This window comes from Phallusia mammillata, chromosome 7 (genome assembly GCF_965637545.1).
Source record: "Phallusia mammillata chromosome 7, kaPhaMamm4.hap1.1, whole genome shotgun sequence".
NCBI classification, from domain to species: domain Eukaryota; kingdom Metazoa; phylum Chordata; class Ascidiacea; order Phlebobranchia; family Ascidiidae; genus Phallusia; species Phallusia mammillata.
Genome location: NC_137258.1, coordinates 9,221,114 through 9,248,617, shown reverse-complemented (window position 1 = coordinate 9,248,617; position 27,504 = coordinate 9,221,114). Strand labels below are relative to the sequence as shown.

Below are 27,504 nucleotides of genomic sequence, written 5' to 3'. Positions count from 1 at the left end.
ACACTGCAAATTAAAATCTGAAAAGCAACTGTTTACAAAATATTCAACAAAAATGCGTAGCCTATGTTTCCAAAATCAAATCCGCCAGTTGATCGGCTCCGGCTTACTGTGTTGCCTAAGTATAATTTGACTACCTAATCTGAGACGGGGCAACAAACTTACAGGCAAACTGCACTCATTGCTTTTCGCATAAATAACTTTTTGTTGCTACAAACGACATCGCCTTCGTATGAATTTACGATATTTTGTGTGATGTAACTTTATTACTATGATTAAACTGTTGCAAAAAATACAACTTTGGTGTTGCTGCCATGAAAAGATTAAATTGCTACGATAAATCTATACAACAGGGGTGGGTAACCTACGGCCCGCGTAAAGCTTTTGAGTGGCCCGCGGCCGCATTCTAACTGCTTTATTAATCCGGCCCGTGACCGCATTAAAAAAATCATATTTTATTCTTTATCGACCGGATGGAATATACGCTAATAGTTATCACTAAGAATAGGCATTGTTACGTACAAAGACAATAATATTGTGTGTGTGTGTTAGCCGTTGTACTGGGTTGTAAGTTACAATGTGGTTAGGCCTGCTTGTTAGTAACCTAATCAAACCTGTCTAAAGTTTTAGCAAGCAAGTACTGTGGTTCATTTGACAATTGTGCTTGTTCACATTGAGCAAATACAGAAATTTTAGTTGCTCGATGTAAAAGCATTGCATGGCATCGTTGCGGCCCGCACCCACAATATCATTACTTCTCTGGCCCGCGCATGCAAAAAGGTTGCCCAAGTTTCATCTACAACGATAAAGTTGTTGCGATTAAATGAGGTTACAACCAGTGGTGGGATTTAGCCAGGTCGCACCGTTTCTTTAGAACCGGTTAGCATTACTGGTTACTTTTTGTAACAGAACCGGCTGAAAAATATGACGTTTGTGATAGAACCGGCTGACAAAAATTGAATTCCACCACTGGACGATGAGATTAACAAATGAAATTACAACAATCACTTTCTTTATGGAATACTGTTCAGAGCATCACCTTAATTCGTACAAAGTGCATATGAACTGAACTCAATGAGTGAATGAAGTCTCTCGCGTAAATTAAGAAGCTTGCCCGATCGTCAAAAAGCTTCGATCATCCGTTTACTGTTACGTCATCCAATGTGCGTGCGCGAATATGTTTTCGAAGCCTGTGTGCTCATTGCTTAGGATCTTTGACTGTGTCTTGAATGCTACCTCGACAATGTTGATCTTGATCTTGAGTCTTGACAACCTTGCTTACTTTTGTGTGGTTTTTATGTGTCTCATAGATGTTAAATTTAGGAATTTATTACAACGTGTAATTATTTTGTGGATTTTGGCTTTTGGGTTATCTATTATACCTTCTGTTTCCAGTTATCTGTTAAACCAATTTGCATGAAAAAGATTTGTTTTCTTGCTGCCGGAGTGTCCTGTTGTTGACATGGCATCAGCTTTGTTGCAAGACATTTTCTCAGCAGAGGAAATAGACAGTATTGGTTCAAGTGTAGCCCAAAAATTTGACCAGTACGTACAACTAAAAAAAGGAGCAATTCAGAGTTTGGAAGCAGAAATTGAAAAAACTAAATCTGATTATGGTAATCTTTCTAACCAGTTACTTAAAAAATGTGATATGATGAAAAAACTAAATCTGATTATGGTAATCTTTCTAACCAGTTACTTAAAAAATGTGATATGATACATAGAGTTTGTAGACAGTAGAGATGTACCGAATATTTGGTTTGTCGAATTTATTCGGCCGAATCGACCTTTTTTACAAAGATTCGGTTTCGGCCAAAACAGAATCTTTTATTAAAGAGTAAAATGTGTTTTTTTCTGCTCAATGAGATACCACACTATAACTACGCCATAACTAAAATCATGTCAACTGTTATGATTTTTAAGCATTATCGTTTTAACAACCCCAGACAAAAAGTCAGTAAATTATTGGCAGGCTTCAACCATGGCAGAGGCAACCTTAAACCCCACATGACTAATATGTTAATAAAACACAATTATCCTGTTGTGAAGCACCACTTGTTGCCTGGTAGAAAAACATGTTTTCATTTTAAACACGTAGCTAACGCCTTCGCATGACGCCATAAAAGATCCGGCTTGATTGGGCCGAATTTGGTCGGCAAAACTGCCGAATATTCGGTTTTGTCCGAACCCAAATTTACCTGTTTCGGTACATCTCTAGTAGAAAGCACAATGCTAGGAATAATCTGTGCTTTATTGTGACTGTATCCACCAAAATATTTATGATTTTTTAAAATACCAAGAACTGTAATTGAGAAGAGAAGAAGATGTTATGTTTTCTGAACAACATCTGTCTATAGTTAATTTTGTTTTGTTTTTTTCAGAACAAAAGTGCTATGAGTTGGACAAAAAGTTGATTGAAAATGCAAGTCGACTTGATAATGAGTCGTCATTGCATGAAAAGGCTTCTGTCAAATGCACCCAGCTTGGTAAATTGTAATAGAACTTGGGCAGCATGTGTTTTAACTTATTAACAGCATGTTAATTATAAACAAACATGTTTGTACACATTAGTTTCAGGTTGAGCATTCTAACAACTTTATTTTGTAATTTCAGAAACTGACCTTAAAGCTTCTCAAGAAAAACTGGGTAAAATTGAATCCGCATTACATGACAGTCAACAGGAAATTGTGGGTCTTAAACGAATCAAGGACACCTGGTCAGAAGAAAAGCTTGGTCTTCAACATATCGTGGAGAAACGAGATTTAGAAATATCAAGATTGAATGGTAACCTTGTCATTATTGTTGATCTGTGTATTTGCCTGTTCTTTTCCCAAGTGAAATGAACACAACTTAATTGAACATGAATAACTATTGTGCTTTAACTTCGTTTCTGTTTTATAGAGGAATGGAAAGTCCTTTCTGAACGCCTAAGTGAAACCACCTCAGTCAAAAATGAACTTCAGGTACTTTGTTAAATCTTTTTATGGTTTAGATGTTGTTTTGTTTTTATATATATATACAACTTTTTTGCACAGCTAAAACTAGATGAAGTTAATAGTTCTGAAGTGACTGCTCATTATCACACAAAAAGAGTTGAACAAGAAAGAGAACTGCTCACCCAGCAAACCAAAACTTTAACTGAGGAATTGAGTGAAAAATCTAACCAGCTTCTTTCATACAGAAAGGAGAAGGTATATGTGCATTTTTGGAAGTTTGAGTTTATTAGTTTTGACTTACATTTGATTGCTTTCCAGGAAAATGAACTTGTTTCTCTTCGAAGCCAATTTGAGCTGACTTGCAATGAGAACCGAATGCTAAAAGAAACAAATGATATGCTGAAAACCAATGAGATCGCACTGCAAGAAAAACTAAACCAGTTACACGAAAAAAATGCAAAGGTGCATTAAAAATAATTATCAATTTGTTTCATTTTTGTTCCACATGCTAAACAGTCAAACATTTTGCACAGAACTCTGATGATTATCATTCCATGGAAGAGATGCTTCGTAGTGAACTGCAGTCTCAAACCAGACTAGCTGAACTTTACAAATCTTCTGCAGAGGATGCAGACAAAAAGTCAGATGAGCTCATTTCAGCTGTGGAAGAGCTTCAGACAATTGTCAAGTCAAGTTCGGAAAGTATGTTGTCTGATATGCTCAGTTTTTCTCCAAATTATTTATCACTATGCACATAAATTTATGGATACAACTCCATGTGAATGTGCTTTTCACATGTTTTAACCTTCACTTTTTTGTTTAGCGCATGATGATCTTGCACTTCAGCTGAATAAGGCAAAAGATACAATACATGAAAAGGAAATCACCATTGCAGGGTAAAGTTGGCAATACAGGAGCACAATGTTGTGTTGGCAATAACTATAGACAACTGTAAAAATTTTCAGACTACAAAAAGAAATTGAAGGGGCAAATGATTTGATTGCTGCCAATAAAAGACATGAGTTGAGTGAGGAAGAACTGGCGGAATTGTGCCCAACAGCTGCTATGACCAGCAAGTTTATAAAGTCAGGAATGACTTTGACACAGGTACCACTACCTCCATAGCTGACTTGAATTGTTGCCATTACTCTATTATATAATATATATTATGTACACTCTTTCAAAAATTCGAAATTTGAATTAAAAATTTACTATGACCAAATATATGTCAGATTTACACAAAATATGTTGAGCAATCAGATGAACTGATTGTGGCAAAGGAAGAAAATAAGAGACTTAATGAAGCAATGGACTCTATACTGGAGGTATGTAAAAGATGTAAGACTCTACTTATATCTGCCACAATGTCCCTAACATTTTAACCCTTTGTTTTTGTTTTTTTCTAGGAATTAAATGCAAAAGCTCCACTGTTAAAAAGGCAGCGAGAAGATTATGAACGAGCTCTCATCACCATCAACCAGCTGACATCTCAGACGGATGAGGCTGCCACAAATTTCCAGCATCTTCGTCAGGAGGCAGATGATGCCGTGCGACACAGTGCCCACCTTACCAGGGAACTTGAACGCTACAAAAAAGAAACTGTTGATCTGTCAAAGCAGGTAAAACATCATAATATATGAACCATAAAGAATAGCACATACTATATGGGTGTATATCAAGTACTATATGGGTGATTTTGGCAATGATAAATTAAAGTTTATGCTAAAAAGTAGTGATGGGACGATACCAGGTTTTGAAGCGAGCAGGGCTAGAAAAAATGCAAATTTCCCGGGAAGCCACCAAAATTTCCCGCCGTTTTTCGGTAAATCCCCCAAGTTGATATACGCAACAGGAGAACTAAACTAACGCAGCAACGTTGTAATTTTCGCACACAAAGAGTATTCCAAACTTATTTATGCGCTTTCGTTGCTTTCTACTACGCTATTCGTAAGCGTTCAAAAAACAAAACACTGAGATGCAGTATATTTTTAAACTCCATAATTAGTCTGTCAGGTTCTAACAATAACTCCAGCCGATTAGTAAAGATAAAAATTCGTAACAACGATGTGTACTATCACTACTGTGCGCTGGATTTACCTCTGTTTTTCATTTATGTTGCTGCTTGTTTTTGTTTCGCGCCATTGCTATACTTGTTGTGAAACAAATGCGTATTGTTGTGCTCGTGCACACACACGCACGCAATGCGAACAAAGACACTCAGCACCTTGTGTGTTGACCTATGTGTCGCAGCGTTTTGGTTACGTCACGTTTCGTTGCATCGCCGGATGTAACCAGTAATAAAAACTGGCGCTGTTGCGTTATTCCACCGCAAAACTTATTTTCGACTTTTGTGTTCGCTTTTACACAAAGAGCTAAAATTTCCCGCGGTGTGCCCGATTTCCCGGCATGGAGCATCCCCATTTCCCCACTTTTTCCCGCCATGAAAGCGAGTACCGATACCGAGTACGAGTACCGTGCACTCACACATACAGAAAAATGTAATCTCCATACGATAGCGAAAAAATATACCTAACCTAGCGGTACTTTTGCCCGATTTTGTGCTCTCCAAAGCAAATATTGGCATAAAGTTGCCTGTATTCTTATGGTGTAAACCGGCGTTCCGTATTCGCACGTTGGTATGGAAAACTGAGACAAAATATTTTGATACGGAGTACGAGTATCGCTGAAATCGTTCGATACCATCGATACCATCCATACCGAGTACCGGGTACCCGTCCCATCACTACTAAAAAGTGCTTATCCCATTACACACAACATTTGTATTTTTTGTAGCAAGCAAGTCAATATGCCCAATTGTATCGTCAAATAAACAACAATCTGAATATTTGTCATGCGGTGCATAGCATTTATGTGTTTCCAAAATTCATGCAAGTTTTCAGTAAATATTTTAAATGCAAGACAAGAGTTTCCTAAACGAAAAATTACCTCTAAATTGTTATTTCATTGCACTAGGCATTTTTGGTCCAAATCAGTTGTATTGCAGTGTTTAAACATATACAAAGTACAATACCAAATTCTATAATGTTTAATATTATGCCTCTAGGTTCGGTTTTTGCTCAAAGAGGTTGAAGAATTGCGTGGAAGACAAGTCCAGATGTCCCCTGGCCAGCGACGAGATAAATCCTTGCTTGTCGTTAATGAAGATGGTTCCTGCAATGACGTCAGTAGTTCGTCAGAGCTGATTACGCACACGCTGGTGACGTTCAAAGACATTGCTGAACTACAGGAGCAAAACCAGAAACTGTTGACGGTCAGTGTTGCTTTTGTTTTTGGATATAGAGTATTTTCGTGCACTAATCGCTATTGCGTTGATGTGTATTTGCTTATATATTGAAAAGCAAAATCACCAGGATTTTTCAGCGCAGTTTGTTGAGCGTCTGCCTCAGATCGACTTTGGTTGTAGGTTTAGAACCAATTTAGGTCAAGATTTTTCCAAAAACATGTAAATCCGATTTTTTTGGCTGACTAACCATTATTTATATACAGTGTAACATGTTGATTTATACCTGTAATTTAAATGCTCATTGACCAAATGGTATTTGCCTATTCTTCGGTACGAAATTTTGCGTTTGTAAATTGCGTTTTATCGATCTTGCTTTTGATCACTTGACCTCATAAATAGCGTTATTTTGCAAAACCAAACCGATAACTACAAAGCTTTTGTTTGTAACAAGACACTAAAATTTTTACCTACAAACGAAACACCAGATGAGTAGTTTTTAAAATCAACAGATTATTCGCCAACTGAGCGACGAGCAAGAGAAAGCAGAAAAAGCTGGTGCTGACAAGAAAACTTTAGAATTGCAAGCTCAACTGGAAGAAGCAAACGAGGAACTGGAACGTCTACGTGAGGACCGGTCTCGTCAGATGACCATGGTTGAAGCGATAGTTCGTCAACGTGATATGTATAGAGTCCTACTCTCACATAACCCACAGGTTCTTGTTGTGTTGATTATTTTGACATGCAACAACGAGTTTGTCCAATCTTTACTCTAAATTTGAATTCGTCAAAGAAAAGATTCAACTTATGTTGATTGGTAAATTGGTAGGTAGGGTAGCTAAGTATAAAAATGTTTGACTTTATCAGCCGTTCAAAATTGGCATTTTAAAAACATCTTAAAACAATTATCAAGATCAGTCAAGTCGATTAAGTAGGATAAATCGTACATTTTAAGGACTTGATTTCAATTTGACTGTGTGTTGAAATGTTGTCTTAAATCAAATCGTCAGAAACTATCATTACTATATCTTGGACTAGTTCAGTAATAGACTATATTTGCTACTCAAAGATGTATAGAAACAATAACTAACCCCCGAAACGGTATGTTCAGTTTGTGTGTGTTCTGGAAGACTTAAAAATTTTCCTTTACTCAAATCCAAAGATAATGAGTCTTTAACTTTAACTTGGACTCGGATGGTAATACCCTCAACTTAATTTGTTACTCAAAGCAGTTTGCATCATCAGTGGAAACAAAAAACTCGTATATAAAACAGTCTGGTAATTTTGATTATGTTGTCTGCACAGGGCGGTATACCTCCCAGCATACTTGCCAACCCATCCATGCTCGGGGACCATTCCATGCTTAACGCAAGTGGCATGTCGGTTTCCTCGGCAACCACAACTCCAACCAAACACTCGGAGTCCATCAGCAAGAGTCCAGGTGTTGGAGGTGGATCAGATAAAAGAGCTTTACTTCAGTTACAAGAAGAATTTGAGGAGTACAAAAAAGACGTTCTTGCTAATAACAAGTAAATTGCTGTGGTTGTGTAAAAAAAACTGCATGTTTTGGCGGATTTTATTGAGTGAGAAGTTTAACGTTAAGCATGAGTCTAAAACGCGTGGCGTCTAGCAAGGTCCAGATTTGCATGCATTTGATCACTTACTAAGACATGCAAATATGATTCGCATTACTTACCTTACCAGAATTTTTGAAACGGATTTAAGACATTTGCTGGATGTTGTTTTATTTTTTGTTTTAAATTGGGAATACTGCTCTTCTCTGTGTGTTTTGTAGAAACAAGTGGTGAATTTGAAAGGGAGAGTGTGAAAAGGTTGGGAAGCCTTTAAATATTTCAATATTGTGTTGACGAAAACAAGCTTGGGGGCCCATATACGATTTCTAAAGCTTAAATTTCTTTGTGTTAAACTGACAGGGTTTTTGAGGAGAAAATCGAGACACTAAAAAGTGACTTGTCCCAACAACGAGCAAACTGCGCTAAACTCGAAGCTCAAGTCGAATTCTCCAAAGAACGATGTGACATGATGAAGGCAGGATTGGAAAGTGCAAAGAAGGTAACTTTTTCTCGTAATGTCACACCTGTGAAACATAATAGGCCAAAAATCGTAATACATTGTATGGCAAGCGATTTTCAAACAATAAAATATTTTTCTGTACAACTTTTAATTGTCAATCGAATGTTTTTGTTAGGAATCTGATGCACTGAGATCACGCAACACGCAGCTGTACAGCATTGCTCAGCAACATGAACGTTCAGTGAACAACCTTAACGCCGAGTTGGGCTCTTTGCGCGAAAGCTGCACAAAACTTCAGGTACAACCTTGACTTCATTGCTTTATTTTTTTGGCTGTTTCCATCCAAAGGATTGCTAAAACCCGAGTATATAGTTTGTTGGATTTCGTTGAAAGCACTTTCCCGTTTTGTAAGACGTTTTAATTGCATCTCATACGACTTTTTCAAAATTAAAATATATTTTGTCTACCTACTTTTTATAATTATGATACAACCCTTTTTTGTCAAAACGGTTTAAGGTAAACGGGATTCGCAGCTTTAAAATCTGGACTGACTTTAATCAGTTGTTTTCCACCTAGAGGTTCGGAAACGATTTTAGACTTTATTAAAAAGTTTTGTGTCACTGGTGTTTTCTTGTATGCCTTTGAAACCTATGGTTTTAATATGCCACGTGACAAAGCGTAAAATATTGCAGTAATAAATTTTTAAACGAGTAAAAAAAATGAAATGGTTTGAACACAAGACGTGTTCTAAAATGCAAATTTGCCCTGTACATTCTGTAGCTTTTTTTGGACATGCGCGTTTACCTAAAGCTGTATGAAGCAGTATTGACACAAAATGTATGTGCGAAGTTTTTTTGAACAGTGATCACTCTTCCACTGTTTTCACACAGTAAACCTATGTTTTTTGCACAGGGGCGCCTTGAAGCGACAAAGAGTGAACTGGATTTAAGCAAGCGTGCCGAGGATCGACTCACTACGGAAAACACTTCGCTCCAACGGGAACAGAGAAATCAGAGTGTGTTGCTAAGCAACCTTCAAAAGGTTCAACAAAGCATGGAAAGACAAGCATTCGAGGTAATAATTTTCAGATTCCAAAAATCCAACTATTATTCACTTAATATGGATAAATGCGAAGTTACTTTTTTTGTTACATCTCTATAATAAACCTGCCTACCTCATTACTTGCTCTTTTATATTTCAGGTTCGTTCACAGCTTCACAGTCGCGTTGAGGCCCAAGAACGCGAGATCACAAATTTAAGACAGAACTCCCACAACACTGCACAAAGCAAGCAAGATGCAATACAGGTAAAAGCTACTACTCATGCATTTGAAGAAGATTTTGCCAAAAGTAGCCCTATCCTACAACGTTAAAGGTAAACGCTTTAGCATAAGTACGGTACAGAGCAACAATCCAAGAAAAACGGAAAAAAGAAAGAAAAAAAAACGTTATCAAAAAACTGTTGTACGTGCTATAGCCCATATCCAGACGTTTTGTAAAATTATATGGCAAATACACAATTTGGTCCCACAATGCATATTTCTTTTTGTAGGCGAAACGTTTCTTATTCAAAAAAGGTTTTAAAGCTCTTCTGGAATCTCCTGTCTCGGTAAAACGAGATTTATAGCTTAATCCATTTCGACCTTAATTTAGCAATGCATTGTAAAAACCTCAAGAAAGTTGTACTTAACTTGTTTTAGGCTGTGGAAAAGCAACTATATGCAGTACAACAGATGTTGGAAGCGGAAAAATCGAGAAGCGAAAAAATGTCGAGCGAATTGAGTGACGCCAAAACACAAGTCAACGTCCTTGAGATGGAAAAGAGAAAAGCTGAAGCAAAACTCACATCGGTTGAAGATCGACTTTCTCGCCTAGGAGGCGGCCAAGAGGTTTGTTATTTTGTACTAAATCCTTAAATAACTGAAATGTATCTGGACGGACAATGGAAAATTGATGCTTGTGAATATTCAAACCCTAAATTTGATGTATTACCTTCCACGAGATCTGGTTTATTATATGTGGTCACAGTTTTCTTATCAAGTGATTATAGATACTTTTCCTGAACTTGGCAAAATATGTGAATCTATTTAAAAAGTAAATGGAAATGTACGTTTTTCAACATGTTATATGTAAAAACATGTGTCGAAAATTTTTTTTTCATTTGTTTGTTCCAAATTTTTCAACTACTTGTTTATTGCTACTCATGCAGTTATACCAGAGATGGAATTTTCCCATATTTTACGCTATCCCGGTTCTTTAAAACAGGGGTGTGCAACATTTTTTGTTGGTGGGCCGTATAACCAGGGTCACACATTTTTTTTCAAGCTGAGGGCAACACATTTTTTTCATGTACACAAATAAATTTGAAATTCTTCCAAAGTATCAATAAGGGAATTATTACGTCACATTCGGTGAAGTACTTGCAAACTGCTGTACGACCCACCGGTTGGTAAACGCTGATTTAGCTTATACTTGTTATGTGTAGTACAACAACTTAGAAGATTTACCAAAAACTAGTGGAAAAATTTGCTGAATTATCAAAAGAATTGCATTTTTTCTCTGAATTAGTGTGTTGTAGCGGGACGGATTGTGGCCCGCGGAGCGTCCGTTTCCCCCCTGCTTTAAAACATATAATGATTATTATGTTTACTTAGTAGCGATATTATACATTATTCTACAGAGAATACAACATGCATCAAGCACAGCTGAAGAAACTTCGGATCGACTCCAACAGGAGCTGAAGGAGAAAAGTGATGAGGTCACGAACCTTGAAACACGTTTGGAGAAAGCGAGATTTCATGTTGAACATTACAAGGAATTGTCGGCTGCTGCAGAGGAAAGCCTTAAACAGGTTGGTACTAAACCATACGCATACGGTTTTACCAATATCTTAAGGGAACTTTGAAATCCCATGGTCGATTACTGCCATGTAGATCAGAACTCTGTATTGTCACCAAACTATTTAAAGCTTGTGTGGACTATATAGCTGGTTAATGTTAACTGCGATGTATTGTGTAACCTTTTTTGTGGCCGACCAATGTGAAATGAACATCCAAGCTAGTAAAGCAACCACCAGGTTAATTCCTGCTCCGATTTCCTTTTTTTGAATTTTCATGTGTTATGTTGCACTTGTGCAGTGTACTGGTGTTTTTATGGGTCCCCTTCCCTGAAGGGGACACATATTGTTTTTGTCCGTATTTTTTTTTTCTTTTTTTCTTTTTTTCTTTTTTCTTTTTTCTTTTTTCTTTTTTCTTTTTTCTTTTTTCTTTTTTCTGTCTAACGCTGGTTTGTAACGCTCGTTTGGTCAAGAAAGAGTGCTTCAAATTTATTCAAATTTGGACATATGTTAGATATTAATCCAAACTTGGTCCACCTGAAGTTTGACCCCAAATTACCCAGCGGTTCACCCACAGGCCCCCGAAACGTAAAAATTTTAACGCTGGTTTGTAACGCTCGTTTAGTGAAGAAAGCGTGCTTCAAATTTATTGAAGTTTGGACATATGTTAGAAATTAATCCAAACTTGGTCCACCAGAAGTTTGACCCCAAGTTACCCAGCGGTTCACCCACAGGCCCCCGAAACGTAAAATTTTTAACGCTGGTTTGTAACGCTCGTTTAGTAAAGAAAGAGTGCTTCAAATTTATTCAAATTTGGACATATGTTTAATATTAATCTGAACTTGGTCCACCTGAAGTTTGACCCCGAATGACCCAGTGACACACGCTCGTTTGGTCAAGAAAGACACTGTAGGCAGAAGTCCCAAGAGAGTACGTTTACGAATAATAGGGCAGAGCGGGAAGGCTCAGCTTGACGTCGGACAGACGTTTTACGAGACGTCGTTTCGGTGATTAGAAATCAGCTGTTTTGCACAGCAATGCTATGTCGTTTTATTAAGTTATCACTCACATTTTCAGTTTCGGCAAAGGTTTCACACTTATGACGCGATTTAAACCTAATAAGCGTGCTTCGGTTTTGTATAATGTCAAGCAAAACTTTGTTAAACAAACTAAATATAAAAAAATAAACTTGACTTTTTTACAAGATAAAAGTTTTTTTAAATGCTCGTTGTCAGGTTGGCCGCTGCATGACCACGGGTTACTTAAGGTCAATTAGTAGGTATTACTAACACAGTTCAGAACTTTCTTTCGTCATAACGTAGCGTTTTTTTTTTTTTGAATCAAATACCCAAGGCATGTATAAATTAGGTCAAACGGTGTTGTTGAACACCAAGGACGGCGTGCTATTGAAAACGGTGTCAAAAGGTCAAACAGTCGTTTGGTGTGTGCATCCTAAAAGGTTACTACATGTCAATGGTACTCGTTTTGCGAAACAAAGTTAAATGAAAAACTCGTTTTACGAAACAAAGTTAAGCAAGAGATTAAATTGAAAGTATTTGTTTCGTTCTTTTTTAATGTTTTTGTAATTATACGACAATAATAGTGCAAAAAAATACAACAAAATTTTTCATTGTTGGGTTAATGCTTTCTAAAAATTTGTTTTAAGAATTTAAAAATCACCGCAACATTAGTTTACCGTAAATCCGCACAAACACGCGTGTGGGGACCCATTAGTTTTTGTTTACAAAAACAATCATATGTGTAGATCAAATGATGTGTATAGTAAATTGGTAAATATCGTATAGAATATATAAAATGGAAGTATATCAGAAAGCCACCATTCTAGTTTTTACATGAAAATGGGCGAAAGTCAGGGTGGCCAAAAATATCACGATTAACCATATTTGAAAAATACGACTAAAAAGTGCAACCCAAAGTCTGCAAAACATTCGAGATTTACAGGTGTCAATGGGATATTTGTGTTTTTATGCGGCACACGCATTATGGGCTATGGCAGGGGCGGGTAAACTTTTTAGTGCAAAGGCCGCATTCAAAAGTTCTAAATTTCAGGGGGCCGCATAGTAACCCAAAATATTAACATAGTATGTTTTCAGCAAAGTACAAATACGTTTGTTGCCACTCCATTGATCGTGCAAACATTGAAACGCATCAATTGTATTTTTTTAAAAACGAACAGGCATTTATTGCAACATAGACTGCACTACCTGTTTTTGTTAATTAAGTTCCTTTTGTATCCATCTTTAGGTGTTGTGCGGGTAACGATTTTATAGCCGTGTTTAATGTCCGTTTGCAAAGTACTGCAACGGCCTAAACTTGATCCAAGGTGAACGAAGTTTTGGTGGCAACAGTGTAAAGTAGGCTGCATTTGAAACCGTAAATTGTTTTTACTTTTATTCCACGCCGTAACAAATTACCCAAAAACTAAATCGTTGTTAAAATTGCTCATTCTGCAAATCGTCTATTCAGCACGTAGATGCGTACTAAAGACGTTAACCAAACGTCCGAAACTGAACTAGGAAATTGTGTGGCAGAAACAACAGGCTGCAGCACGTTAAAAATATCTGTTTAGTCCCAAAGTATGGTACGGGAACAGATACTGCATCTGGTATAGGTATCAGCAAGTCGCACTCGGGTATCTTTTTGAAACGCTACGCCTATGCTCATGATACTATTTAGCGGTGCTCAGTAAGCTTTTTTTCAAATTTACTAACGTTTGGCGGGCCGCATGCGGCCCGCGGGCCGTAGTTTGCCCACCCCTGGGCTATGGCATGTCATTTGATAAAAATTACCCTGTTGTGATTTTCAGACAAACCAAGCAAACCGGGAATTGATGGAAACCCTTCAGTCCAGACTGGATGAGAGCAGTCGGCAACAAACAAACTTGGAACAGCAACTTGTCAAAGTGGAAGAGGAAAATAAATCACTAAAGAACGAGAAATACAAAGTGACCGGTAAAAATCAATTGCTTTTAGAGACAACAGTAAATATCGAGTTGCAGAAAATAGTAACAGAAAAAACAACAACTTGTTGCTATCAAACTGTAATCAGCTCTTTGCAATCAAAAATTTTACAAGAGAGCTCATTTGTATTCTGTTGAGCAAAGAAAACAATAAAAAAATATGGAAATTGAGAATGCAAAACAACTAAACTAACAAACTACACAGGGGAAGTTGAACGCCAAACTTCGGATCTTCGTAAACAACTTGCGTCTGTTCAAAACGAGTTGGAGGGCGCATTGAGACGAACCCAAGAAGCTATTAAGAACGAACAAACGGCAAGAAGCGATCTTCAAGAACAGGTAAATGCTGGAAATGTTTGGTTGGTTGACTAAGAAGTCTAGTTTGGTATCACCTTCAAATTAGTTTAGTGTTGTTGTTTTTTCGTCTGTCTGTGTTTTATAGCCCAACAGCTGAATTTTCATTTTGTATTGGAGGCCCGGCTTGAACAAATGACGTTTCTTCACATGTTACACGTTTTGTTTGTTTAATCCTAGCCGGGTTTGGGCAAAACGTTGAGGCAAGACTAGTTTTTTGAGCTAAACTAGCCGGGTTTGGGAAAACGTTTAAGTACTCTACCATTTTTTGGCTTTTTTTACTGACATTTTCAATGTTGTTTTTAACTTTCTGCAGGTGACCAAAGCGGAAGAGGCCAATGACAATTATCAGCGTGAGATGATTTTACATTCGAGCGCTGTTCAACAACTTCGAGATCTAAAGGCAAGTTACTATGAAAAGACAAGCAATTTGCAAAGAAATTGCCGAATGGCGTAATTCTTTACTGATACACATTCACTTGTCTTTTTTATTAATCAAGAGTTTACAAGACCGTTAATAGTGTTTCCTAAGCCAAGGTACTCTACTCTATGAAACGTGTATTATTTGTTACGGCAGATATATTTAGTTACACCATTCTAATGTGTAATGCTTGCAAAGCGATTTAAGACGTTTTTTACACCTTTATCATTGTTTTGCAGGAAAATGCTAAAAATTATGGAGATGAAGTTAACAACTTAAAGACTGAAAATCGAACGCTTGAACAATCTCTCTCTGAGAAATCCGAAAGTTGGAATGCATTGGAAGAAAAGTTGAAATCGGAAAATGATTTGCAAAAGAAGAGAATCAGCGGTAAATAACTTCAGGATAACCTTGTTTCAACAATGAGAAGAAAAAAATAGACTTAAATACAGGACATCAGCTTGGTACAGTTCCAATTATGAAGATATATTTCGAAAAGTTTCTTTTAAATTCATGTATTAAGTCTAAATTAGAGTAGTAAATTGACCTAAAATTAGTTAGAACAAATGCGGCAGGAATTATGCCGATTTCGAAGTTAGGTTTTTATGAAACCCGAGCTCAAACTGAAACTGCCTTTCGAATGTGCTCCAATTTGTGTGCTAAATTGGGAATAAACACAAAGGTACTGTCGGGAAACAGTATTTCGTAACAGATTACTTTTCACTTAATAACTACAACAGAAATGTGGAACACGCACTACCACGAATACTGTTCTAATTCCAAACTTCAACAGAAATCGAGGAACAAAACGAGTTGCTTCACGTTCAAATCCAAACTCTTAGCAATCAGTTGGTCGATTTACGAAGCAAGGAAGCAACGCCGTCTGTGACGTCACCGTTTAAACTTTTCCAATCACGTGACCCGGTTGCGGCAGCGACAAGTGGAAGCGGGTCGGGCGATGGCGGCGATAAATCGTCGGAGCAACTGCTGGACGTCATAAAGTTCTTGCGTCGCGAGAAGGAGATTGCAGACACAAAGTGTGAGGTAAGATATAGTATTTACATTTAGTGCTGTTTATGTTTCTATGCTTTTCCTGTGCAAACTTTGATTACCCACTGTTTTATATTTTCGGAAAACGCCATTTTTAACGAAAGTTAGAAAACATTTGGACGTTTTTGTTTTGTTTTTGTATCCAGAAAGCATGCTGCGAAAAATAATAATAAAATATTTTGCCAATGCAGACTATTCATTGCTCCCTTTGCGATGTTGATGTCGCATTTTAAACTGATGGGTTAAGTTGCTTTCAGGCTAAAATTGTTACAAATTAGTTAGGAATTTTCCTCTTCTCGTTTGATAGAAGTTTTGAGATACTTGAACCTTTTCTCTCCAGCTTCTTCAAACTGAGAATATTCGCGTGAAACAACAACTGCAGCAATCTGAGAAGCAGACGAAAGAAACACATCAAATGCTTACAACCGAGCAAACAAAAACCCAGGTATAAAAAACAAATGTACTTTGGCCAAAATAGCAACGTTATATAGACCAAACTATGTGTGTCCCAATGGCAGGTACCTTCAGATGTACTGTATAATGACGCTATCATTAGTCGTCAAAGTTTTCAACAGAAAAACGTAAAATGCACTGTAGTGACAAAGAAAGAAACAGAAACATTTAAAATGAAAAACAAAACATTTAAATTGAAACAAATATTGTTCCACACAAAGCTTGAATTATCCATTAAATAAGGTAAAATTTTAGATTGTTCCTGCTTTGTAAACTCTTGTCCAAGGCTGCAGATTAGCGCATTATTTCTGCAGTGCGCATTAATATTTGTTTTGGTTGCCTTTGTTAGGTTACTTTTTTTAATGCTAAGCTCGATATTACCTGGTTCAACTATTTACACTGCTACCAGAAAGTTAACACTTTTTTTGCTTTTCAGGAAAACAACGAGAAACTGGCTAAGATGGCTTCCATGGAGAACAAACTGAACAGTCTGAAATCGGTAAAATCGGACAACCTGGCTTTGCGCGAGGAACGCGATCGACTTTCCAATGAATTGAGAGCAGCCAATACACGACTGACACGTCTTCAAGAGGATCTGTCGCCTCTGCAGACAAAGAACAGGGAAATGTCGGCACAATGTGTAGCTATACAGGTCAGTCCTGCTAATTTTGGTAAAATATGAAGATCAGATTTAAAAAGTGGAAAATGGGAATGATAATTAATTGGCAACCATAATTTGACTGGTGACGTCATCATAATCCAGAGACCTAGCGTTGTCGTAGCGACCGGCCAAACAGAAAACTATAATTTTAACCTATCTCACTTAATAGCAGTCGTTGTTTTATAATAAAGTATAGTTTGAGGTAAAACCTACTGTTTCAGTTTTTCGGCGATTACTGTTCTCTACATATACATGATCTAAAACCCTAGTTCAAACAGGATCAACCGGTATTCACAATGTCCCTTTGTTATTTTATGTAACACTGGTGTATTGGTGGTCTAGGCTGAAAAACGAGCTCTCAATGATGAAGTGGAGAGATGGAAAGAGAGAGTCCAGCAGATGACACAATCACCACGAAGACAGGATCCCGTGGAATATCGACGTCTTCTCCAAGAAAAGGCGGCTCTCACTAAACAGATTGATGAAATCAACAAGGAAAATGCTTCACTTAAGTAAGTTTACAGTTTCTAAATACCTTACAATTTTAACACGATGAACCTAAATACGGTAAAACTGTAGCCGAAAACACGTTTAAATTTACAAAAAATTGGGCCTACTTAAGTCAATTACCTGATATGCGGTATGAGGATTGTTCTTTGATGCTCGATTACAATTTTTATCATATATTTGTTTTTACATAATACTCTCTGCAATAACCTGATCTACAGTGTTTAGACAACAGAAACTATAGTTTTTTTTGCGGCAAAACCGAATTTTGAAAATAATACGATCTGTAACCAGGTTTTTTTTTAAGGTTTGGTTTGGGTGACCGCTAAGTAGTTTTAAGAGACCGCAAGTGTTTCATTTAAATACCAAAAAATAGCCATATTTGCTTAAACGAATTGTTTATTAGGCTACTGGCAAATTTTGGGAAACCGCTGGAGAAATTTGGGGGACCGTTTCGGTCCCCCAAAACACCTTAAAAAAACACTGTCTGTAACAAACTATACACAATATCATTTAATTCTTACCTGTGTTATTTACACGTAGTTGGTGAAGTTTTTGTGCGTGACTGGGGTAAAGCTGGTTTTATTCTGCGATTTCCTTTCTGTAGGTCCGAGTCGTCCACGTTGAAGGGCCAGGTGAGGGCGCTGGAGAGCAAGGTACAAGCAAACGTGGCACAACTAAGTAGTCTCGAACAGACAGTGACGAGCAGGGACAAAGAAGTCGCTGATCTAAAGAAGGAAAGTGAAGAAAGGATGCAAACAACCAACAAGGTACAGCAGTATAACCTAAATTCAGAAGTTCACTTAAATTTAATGTAAAACCTGATACGAAATATGTTTATCCTTGTTGTCAAACATCACAAATGTAACTTTTTTGCTTGCAGGTCCGGAGAGTTGGCAGAAGATACAAACTGCAATATGAAGAACTTGTGGCCAAGATTCAACGGGTTCGTTGTTAAAGTTTATGTCGTTGTTTTACCCATAAGTGGCGTGCTGTGTTTGACGAAAATATGCTGCATAATAATAACAGAAATTGACTTAATGTACACTGTGCACAAAAACGTGTTTCAAGAAATTGCCTAGGCCCTAAGGTCATCAACCTGCGGCTCTTTTTTTAAAACGCAAAAATTTTTTATTTGCAAACAGACATTTTGTGTAATAGCTGAATACGGCAGATTGTGATTTGGGCATTGAGTCTACGAAAGCACTACATTTTCTTGTGTTCAGAAACAAATTGCCAGTTTAGATATAAAGGTTGGCGGCCAGTGAGTGAACCAAGTGTTTGCTTATAATTATGTAAAAGTCGGGTTTTGTAGCGCTGCTGCTGGGTAAAAACTTGCACACAGGCTTGCTGACCTGTAAACTGGGAACTATGGTTTCTTCCTTGAATTTACATCATACTGTATTTAGGAGGAAGCTGCAAAGACCGCTGAAGAAGCAAACAAAACTACTGAACAAGCTGGAACATCGCAACAAGCATCTGAGGCTTTGAAGCAAGCCGAAACGAACCGCGCTAAAGCTGTGGAGGAGAAGGCAAGGCTACAAGCTGAGCTAAGTCGAACCAACAGCGTTAACAAGACCCTGAACGACGAAAAAGCAGCTTTGGAGCAAAAGGTTTGAGTTTAAATTAGGCTTAATATGTCCGCGTTCATGAAATTCAATCCTTTTGCAGTTACAAGAGCGCGAAGCGAATCATTCCGAATTGCAGAGTGAAAATTTAGCTTTGCGCACGAGGTTGGAAGAAACTACCCGAAGCTCGGAAGATACCAAGGTAGCATTCATCTTGCTTTGTGCTCGTATACCAGCTGTTTACTGCAAGGGTGTGCAATCTTCAGTTACTATTTTAGTACAGTGCTATCGACCGATTCCGTCTTATTTTGTTTTTGAGCGAAAAAATGCGCCATGCTATTTTTCTACGACTTGACAACGCGGCTACAATCCTTTGCAAATTTTACTGGCGGTGGTTAACTGAATATATGTGTATTTGGTAGGCAATGCAATAAAGAAAACTTGTGTAAGGTTGGTCCACGGTCTAATTAGTTTAATTGTTTCAAGTCCATCGGTAATAAAGGTTTACACAATGATAAATAACCCAATGACCAACATTTATACCCACCTCGTTGTACCAGTGAATAGTCATTTGTTTCTGCCTGTTCATGACAATAAAATTTTTTTGGCATAACTTGGTTTCGAAGGAGTCATTTTCTGTACCGTTTTGTAAAAATTCTTCTTTTTCTTTTTTTTTTACAAAATTTACATTTTTTAGAAACGCATGGACGAGATGTCTGGAAAAGAAAACACTTTCAGCACTTTACTGAAGCACGCAAAAACTCAAATAGAAAAACTTCGCAAGGAAAATCAGGTAAGAAAAAGTTTGTCTAAAATTGTTCGGTTAAACTGATACCACTATTTCACGCTGTTTGCGTTCTTAACAGGAGGCATCCAAGGAACGTGAAAGACTGCAAGACGAACTAAAGGCAGAAAGCGAAACTAAAGCTGAACTTCAAGCTCGGGTAAAATATTTGCATTTGGTTTACTTTATCGAGAAGTTTAACGATCACCCAACAAGTTCCAATATATCGTTAAAGATTCCTTAAGTTCTTTTAGCAAGAAAACTATCAACTAATCTGCGCGAGTTTGGTATGTTGAACATTTTAAATTAAAGAAAAGGAAATTGATGAATAATGGGTTTGGTCTTGTTTCGGCATTTTTGTCGTTGTTTTTCCATGTAAAACTAATTTGCAAGTTTTTTAGTTTTTTGCTATACTTTCCGGAAGTGTTCTGAGCTTTTTATAATCCACATTGCTATAAACGACCCATTGGTGCCATTAAAAATGCTTTCAGAGTCATTTTACGAAGTCTCCTATTTTCCTCCTGATATAGTTATGGGTCCCCTTCCCTGAAGGTGGCACATATTGTTTTTGTCTATATATTTTTTTCTTTTTTCCCGTCTAACGCGGATTTGTTCCCACGTTTTGGTCAAGAAAGAATGGTTCAAACTTTTTCAAATTTACACACATTATAGATATTGGTCTAAAGAAGGTCCATGTGAATTTTGACCCCATTTGATCCCTCGGTTCACCCGCAGCCCCCCAAAACGTGAAATTTTTAACGCGGATTTGTTCCCACGTTTTGGTCAAGAAAGAATTGTTCAAACTTTTTCGAATTTACACACTTTATAGATATTGGTCGAAAGATGGTCCATGTGAATTTTGACCCCGTTTGATCCCTCGATTCACCCACAGCCCCCCAAAACGTGAAATTTTAAAAACGTCTATACTTGCTAAAGCAGATGATTCTGCAGTTTCATACTTTTTTTATTGGTACATTGCAGCGTATTTTAAAGTATTTTGTAACTTGAAGTTGTATATATCCATTTTCACCCCTTTACCCCCAAATATTTGTTTGTTTGTTCACATGTTAATGAGGTCAGAAATACAAACTTAACCTGCTGAAATTTTTAACAGCTGTGGATAGGGTGCTCCTTGTTGGCTGTTAAAATTTTCAGTGGAATCGGCTCAGTAATAGTAAAAATATGTTTTTACATACTGTTTTTTTTTCTTCAAATTCGTGCTCGCTTAGTGCACAGCTGACGCAATGGGAGTGTTTGACGATAGTGGCACATGGAAAAAATGCCTCTGCTTCACGCATGAACGCAGTTGTCACTCAACCATTTTCTCACTGGTTGGAATTAAGATGTTAGTGATATTGCGCTTTAAGCGTTAACGCTGCGGGTCACGGCAGGGACAGGCGATGCGTATGACGTCATCATCGTATTTGCCTGTCGCTCAGTGCACAGCGGACGCAATGGGAGTGATTGACGATAGTGACGCATGGAAAAAAATGCCTCTGCTTCACCAGCCTTCACCCATGAACGCAGTCGTCACTTGACCATTTTCTCACTGGTTGGAATTAAAATGTTACGATGTTAGTTATATTGCGCTGTAAACGTTAATGTAGGTCAACTTATTCGTGTTTCGAAACGCAGAGCAACAACGCAGCACGATTTGTTACACCTGTGTAACCTGACTTCTCAAAGTGAAAACGTTAATAAAACTATTTCAGAACAGGTTTTGGACATGAAAAGCCATAGCTGCAGCTAAGCAATTGTATTATTGGTATGTAGAAACTTAACGGCGCCAGGGAACGCTATGTGCGGATTAAAAATCATAATTGAACAAACAAAGGGCTGTGACTGTTACAAAACAAAAGTTTATGAATATTTCTTTAATACGTCAAATGTCATCTGTGCAGTTCAAATTCTTACCTAGCAAAAAACAATTATGTTATAACAGGCCACAAAAGTATTGGTACCATACTGAATGTATCCATCAAATATACATCCCTTACAATTATAATGAATGGTGCATAAATATGGCACAGTTTCTGTAAAATGGAATATATAGGAAAACCACTATTCCAGTTTAACAATGAGTGTGCCCTATTTTTACTGTTACAAAATCGCATATGCATATGTGTGGGGACCCATTAGATTATGCTTGCAGAAACAATTATGGTATAAAGTGCCAGGAAAAAGATAGGGACCCAATGAAATGTAGGTGCCAAATATATATCCATTATAAATATAGTAAATGGTATATGTGATACATCGATAAATATGGTGTAGTATATATAAACTGGCAATATATAGGAAAACCACTATTCTAGTTTTCAAGAACTTTTGATGTGAATGATCTTGTCTTGACAGGTGGACGAACTGCAACGTCAACATTTCGAAGGCCGGTCTGGTGCTATGCCTGGCAGTGAACTCCGCAAACAATCGGCAATTCGAAAGTCGGCAACTCGCGTCAATCAAGTGACGCCGATCAGAAAGAACACAGCGCGTGTGATGCCAGAACCACAACAAGAAGCGCAAGATACAGAACGACCAGGTATCCCAATGCGCAAAGTCCTCTGTGAAGTTAATAAGTGACATGTACAATTTAAAGCATGTCACCATTTTAGTGATAGATTCCACCTCTTGGAACAGAACAAATAAACTTACTTGTATGGCTTTGTTGGTTTGTTTGTTAAAAGCAGTTTGTCAGTCTCGTCTGTAGCTTTATACTAAACACTAAAGTTTCTAAATCTTTGAAAAAAGTTTTGTTGCCAACCTGTCATTATTATTGGTATGTTAAGTAAGATTTTTTTTTCATGTACAGGACCGTCCAGCGTTGCTCAAGTTGCCTCATCGTCTACACAATCTCCAGGTACAACACACAAGTTACGATAGCATTTATGTGGTTAATAGCCATGGTAGAGCATTACTCCATCTTGCTTGCTACTCGCTAACATATAACACACAGCTTTGGCCAATCTGTAAATCAACATACAATATCCAACAACTTAAAACCTTGTTTAGCTGCTGTGGCCATATCATCGGCGTCTTCACTTTCCTACGCCGCGACGGCATTCGTTCATCCCATGAGCCCAGCGCGACAACAACAGCACGTTGTGAGTTCAGGCACTCCAACTCAGCCCGTACAGGCACAAAGCCAGCAGCCACAAGAGGCGATTGTTCGTAGTTCGGAAGCATCACCAAGCACTGATGCTGCGGAAAATGACCAAGCTATTGTTTCTTCATCCGACGACCAAAACGTACAGGATGAGGCAAGAAACGGTTTTGGTAATAAAAGTGATGAAATGCAATAAGTAATCTTTGAAATACAAGCAGGCATCATCTACACGGGCAAATGCATCTTCATCCACTGTTGCTGTGACCTCGGCAAATGTCGAATCTGAAGCTTCATCATCGAGCGCCGCAAGATTTGTGTCTGGTGCGTCAAGCAGTGCAGCCATTGCCCCATCCAGACCTTTCAACTCGGTATGTCTTGTGTCCTGTTCTAAGATGAGTTAGCACCAAAATACATAAGCCATGATGGGCTAATTCAAACAAAATAATTGGTAATTTTGTATAATTTGAAAAATCTTAACTGACTTATTTGAAGGGCCAGAAACGAGCTTACGACCAGCTTGAGGAAGAGGCACCCAGAAGCGTTGCTGTAGCCGGAAGTAGCAGAGAACCTCCGGTAAGTTTTTAGACATCTCGAAACTTAATGCACAGAAATGAATAATTTCGACCATAGTCTGCAGCCTGCGTAATTAAGGCCTACGGTTTTTCCTGTTTTTAAGTCTTTTGATTTGTAATCTTTGCATTTATCACATGCATTCACAACAATTTGTGTAATCGGTTAATGTACGTAAGCCGCCGACCAACACCACATTAACGTTGTTTTTGAACTTTATTTACCCTATGTATGTTTGACACGTGGAATAACAATATTTTGCAAAAAAAATCAACACAACAGATGTGAATAATTTTTTTGCTTGCAGGTTGCAGTTGCACCTCAGCCGAAACGCCAGCGGGGAAGTCCCGATCAGTCGAGCGAAAGTGTTTCCAATCCCACTCCCTCGTCCGATGTCCACAATGAACCGGTTGTTACCGAGGTACGAATGTACAACTTTTTGTTGTCTATCACAAATTACCCCAGACACAATATGAAGTTGGGTATTTTTGGGTATCCTTTAAGTGTGTCATATTTACTAGAAATCGTTACGCTATATGGGGTTTCATTTCGTTGTCATTGAGGTATATCAGTTAATAGAAATGCTTGTTTGGTTTGATAAGATGAAAAGTTACGATAATAATAAAGGTGCATACAGCCGTGCTTTTCTGAAAAAACTGACAACAATTTAGTATTATATAAAGCTATATCAAAGATGTGAATCTATTCCGGAAGTAGATATATAAACGTAGACGTATAATATTTGTTTCTTTATCGGTCGCAAACATTTTTAGTCGAGTCCGCTCAGAACGTTACGACGCAAACCAATCGTGTGCAAAAGTGAGCTGACGTCAAAGCACGTGACCTTTCGAGATCAGTCGAGCGAGACAGTAAGGGTACATGACGTCAGAAGCGAGATTGGTGACGACATTGAGAGCATTTACAGTACTACGTCACAAGATACGTCAGTGATTGTGATCAGCGATTCAGACAGTGTTGCTCAGGTATTATAACTCAGTATTATATGGTGAAGGGGTTTTGTTTCTGACAAGGTTTGTAAGGCATGTAAACTGGCTGAGTTGTTTAGTAAGTCTCCACACAGGATAAACGTGCTCAAATAATCCGTTGCATTTTGCAGAGTGTAAGCAGTGGTGCGAGACAACCCGACCAATCACAGCAGATCGATGTTGACGACGCGCAACAAGCGACCAGCGAAGTCGAACCTGTGCAAGAAGATCAAGGTTTGAATCATCGTGGTTAAACTCGAACCTAACCTATGTGTGATCGGTGTTACTGTTTTTATCAGAAGGCATATTAGCTGATGTTGTCGACGCCGACAGTGGAATACAAACAGCAGAGGCAAGCGCTTCACAAATTCCAAGCTCTTACAGCAGCGACATACAGATGGATACTCAAGATGACGTAGCGTCGTCATCCATGACTGGACAGGATGAGGTCATCGTTTTGTCCAGCGGTTCGGAGTCTGATGACGAGGTGGGTTGAAGACGTCAGATTCGTGCCTCAAGCTCGATATAAACCGTTGTTGAATTTTCAAGGCTGAAATTGCTGAAGACATTGATGGTGAAGGTGATGACGATGATGAAGAAGATGACGAAGATCAAGGAATGGAAGGAGAAGAATTACCAGATGATGCTGAGGGTGGGTGTAGGCGTGAATGAAAGCTCACCGATGGAGTAGTGGGGCAATTTTGGTAGTCAGTGATGAGTTTTTCAAAGTAATGAAACATTCAAAGAAATCAATACGATTTGCACTCGTTATGATGTCAAATAGATTTTAAAGTTTAAAATAATAGAAACTGTAGCTTTTACGTCTTCATCATTTATTTGCAACTCTTGTCTTCGTAAACGAAAGCACCAAGGTACGTTTATTATTTTAATGTGACTTTTGTTTCAGATGATGCGATTGGGTCATCTAACATATCCGAAGTTCAACGTATTCCCGTTCACACTCCATCTAGATTGCCTTCATCCCACTTACCGCCATTCCTTGTAATTCATCCAAGCGATTCACTGCCGAGACCGCGTTTGCCCAGTCGACCAGCTCCACTTACACCAGGATTCGTGCAACCAGTCAGTAGACTTTTTTAACGCTTAAATTCATGCATTAAAAAAAAACCGAGGCAAGTGCTGCCAAATTATTCGCAAAATTTCAATAATCAGTAAAACTGTTCTACGTGTGACTTTCGTTAAATTGCTGTAAAAATAACATTTGACTCTGTGACTAGTACGCAATTATTTATTTTTATACGCAATTATAAAACGCAATTATTTTTACTTGTTGAAATATGGAAATTAAGAAATAAATGCTGTTGTAATTAAACACAGTGAGTAAAAAACACACGCGACAGACTACATTGCGCCATATCGAATCAATCTGCTGGAAAATATTGGCCTCTACTGTCACATGCATTAAACCCTGTATCTAAAGTACAAGTCTTCAAGAAGTTTTAACACGAATTATTTTGATCACCAGTCGACTGAAGAAGGTGATGGAATCGTACCGTGCACCCCAACCCTGTTCAGTACACGCAATGAAGACGTTTATCCTTCCATTAGTTCACCACGTGTCGCTCCTGTCACTCAATTTCAATTCGAAAACGTCTCGTCCGCAGCCCAAAACTTCGGTGCTGTGCCTGGAAGTAGGTCAAGCAATATTTGCGTGAAGTTTTTAAACGATACAAGTTTTTGTCAAACAAAGGTGGAAACAATCAGCATTAGTAAAGTAATGTTATGTACAGTTAAAGAATTGGTGTAATTAGCCTATGTGTGAAGTCGGACATTAGACATATTTGCGTAGCGTTTTCGATATTGTTTTGTGTTTAAGTTATGTGGTTTAATTAGTGGCAAAGTTTATTTAATTACTATTGTTCACACGTGTATGTACATGGCAATTTAATTTTGAAGATCCTATTCAATCTTACCAATCCCAAAGTTAACAATTTTCCTATTGCTTGACAGGTTTGGATTCAGTCGATAACACAGTGATGGATTTGGCGGATGCTGGTGACGACAACATCAGGAGTGTCCCTACAACTCCGTTACCATCTTCCACTACAATCTTCTCCACAACTTCCACCCTGGCCTCCATAGAAACCTCTGACTTACCAACAACTTCTGGGGTAAACCCTTTTCACAATATACTTTGCAAATCTAACGCGAACAAAACCTTTGCCTTGTTACCCTGCATGCGTTTGCGTATTTTGTAACATTTTCCATTAACGTTTAGAGTGGGGCAGTAAGTAGCAGTAGCAACGTTCAAGCTGATGAAGGAAATTTGGATCCTGATGAGACAGAGTAAGTTTTACTGTTTTCTATAAAAAGCTGTTCACCATGCAAATATAATGTTGTTATATTTGAACTTTGTCGTTGACAGACCTGACACAAATGTACAAACCGTGGTGGAAGGAAGCAGCATTCGAAACGCCAAAAGGGGAAGACTGAGAATACGAGTTGGTGGGTAAACGTTTCGCATTCGCTAACTTTGGTTTCAAGTTGAAGAGATTTTGAGAAATCACGTTTTCCTGATCGGAAGCCAAACGCCAATACTTCGTATGTAACACTCCTTTATACTTTTCTTTTAGGAGCATCGCGGGCACGTCGGCAAGGTGCAAATTCATCATCCAATCAACCTTAATGGACCTGAAAATATTGCCTTGAAATGGCACGCTGCTAAACGTTAGAAGTGTTTGTTGACGGGTGGATGTGTACAAAGCTTGTGGAGTACCTGTTTTGCCGGTTGTAAACTCGAATCACGTTTTTGTTGTAAATGATGTTATTTTGCTCACTGCCGTTGATGTAAATACAAAACACTGCATGGTGTCGGGTCGGTTAGAACGTAACAGAAATATGTAACGACAGTTAAACTCTTTTGCTTAACCATTACCAAGTTTTGGGCCCAATGATTAGTCTTGGTAGGCTACCCTCGAATTTAGGGGCAAAAAAGGACGGGATCCTGTAAAACTTTCTGTTTTATAACTTTTTAAGAAATGTCTCTGTGACAGTTACGCTGTT

At 38.0% G+C, this 27,504-nt stretch overlaps 1 protein-coding gene across 3 annotated transcripts; it reads left to right on the top strand.

The window, feature by feature from the left end:
- The first annotated feature begins 1,314 nt into the window (after positions 1-1,314).
- On the top strand, positions 1,315-27,312 carry LOC145237444 (nucleoprotein TPR-like). Of its 3 annotated transcripts, none has more exons than XM_080100302.1 (50): positions 1,315-1,613; positions 2,379-2,483; positions 2,611-2,781; positions 2,899-2,960; positions 3,033-3,188; positions 3,252-3,395; positions 3,467-3,635; positions 3,757-3,829; positions 3,899-4,040; positions 4,166-4,258; positions 4,340-4,552; positions 5,998-6,204; positions 6,687-6,890; positions 7,480-7,703; positions 8,109-8,247; positions 8,384-8,506; positions 9,121-9,282; positions 9,410-9,514; positions 9,908-10,096; positions 10,888-11,058; positions 13,871-14,015; positions 14,229-14,362; positions 14,694-14,780; positions 15,038-15,188; positions 15,592-15,842; positions 16,189-16,293; positions 16,738-16,953; positions 17,305-17,474; positions 18,077-18,239; positions 18,353-18,415; positions 18,879-19,082; positions 19,141-19,239; positions 19,735-19,830; positions 19,904-19,981; positions 22,177-22,360; positions 22,631-22,678; positions 22,831-23,078; positions 23,143-23,292; positions 23,417-23,497; positions 23,802-23,915; positions 24,268-24,477; positions 24,612-24,714; positions 24,780-24,967; positions 25,030-25,132; positions 25,388-25,563; positions 25,967-26,132; positions 26,452-26,612; positions 26,720-26,787; positions 26,867-26,946; positions 27,075-27,312. In XM_080100302.1, the coding sequence occupies exons 1-50, from the start codon at positions 1,460-1,462 to the stop codon at positions 27,125-27,127; spliced, it is 7,101 nt and encodes a 2,366-aa protein (XP_079956428.1). In that variant the 5' UTR covers positions 1,315-1,459; the 3' UTR covers positions 27,128-27,312. The 3 variants fall into 3 exon arrangements, with proteins under 3 accessions (XP_079956428.1, XP_079956429.1, XP_079956430.1); XM_080100303.1 differs by having other exon boundaries at positions 1,364-1,613; positions 24,783-24,967; XM_080100304.1 differs by lacking the exon at positions 24,268-24,477 and having other exon boundaries at positions 1,364-1,613.
- Positions 27,313-27,504: the final 192 nt, after the last annotated feature.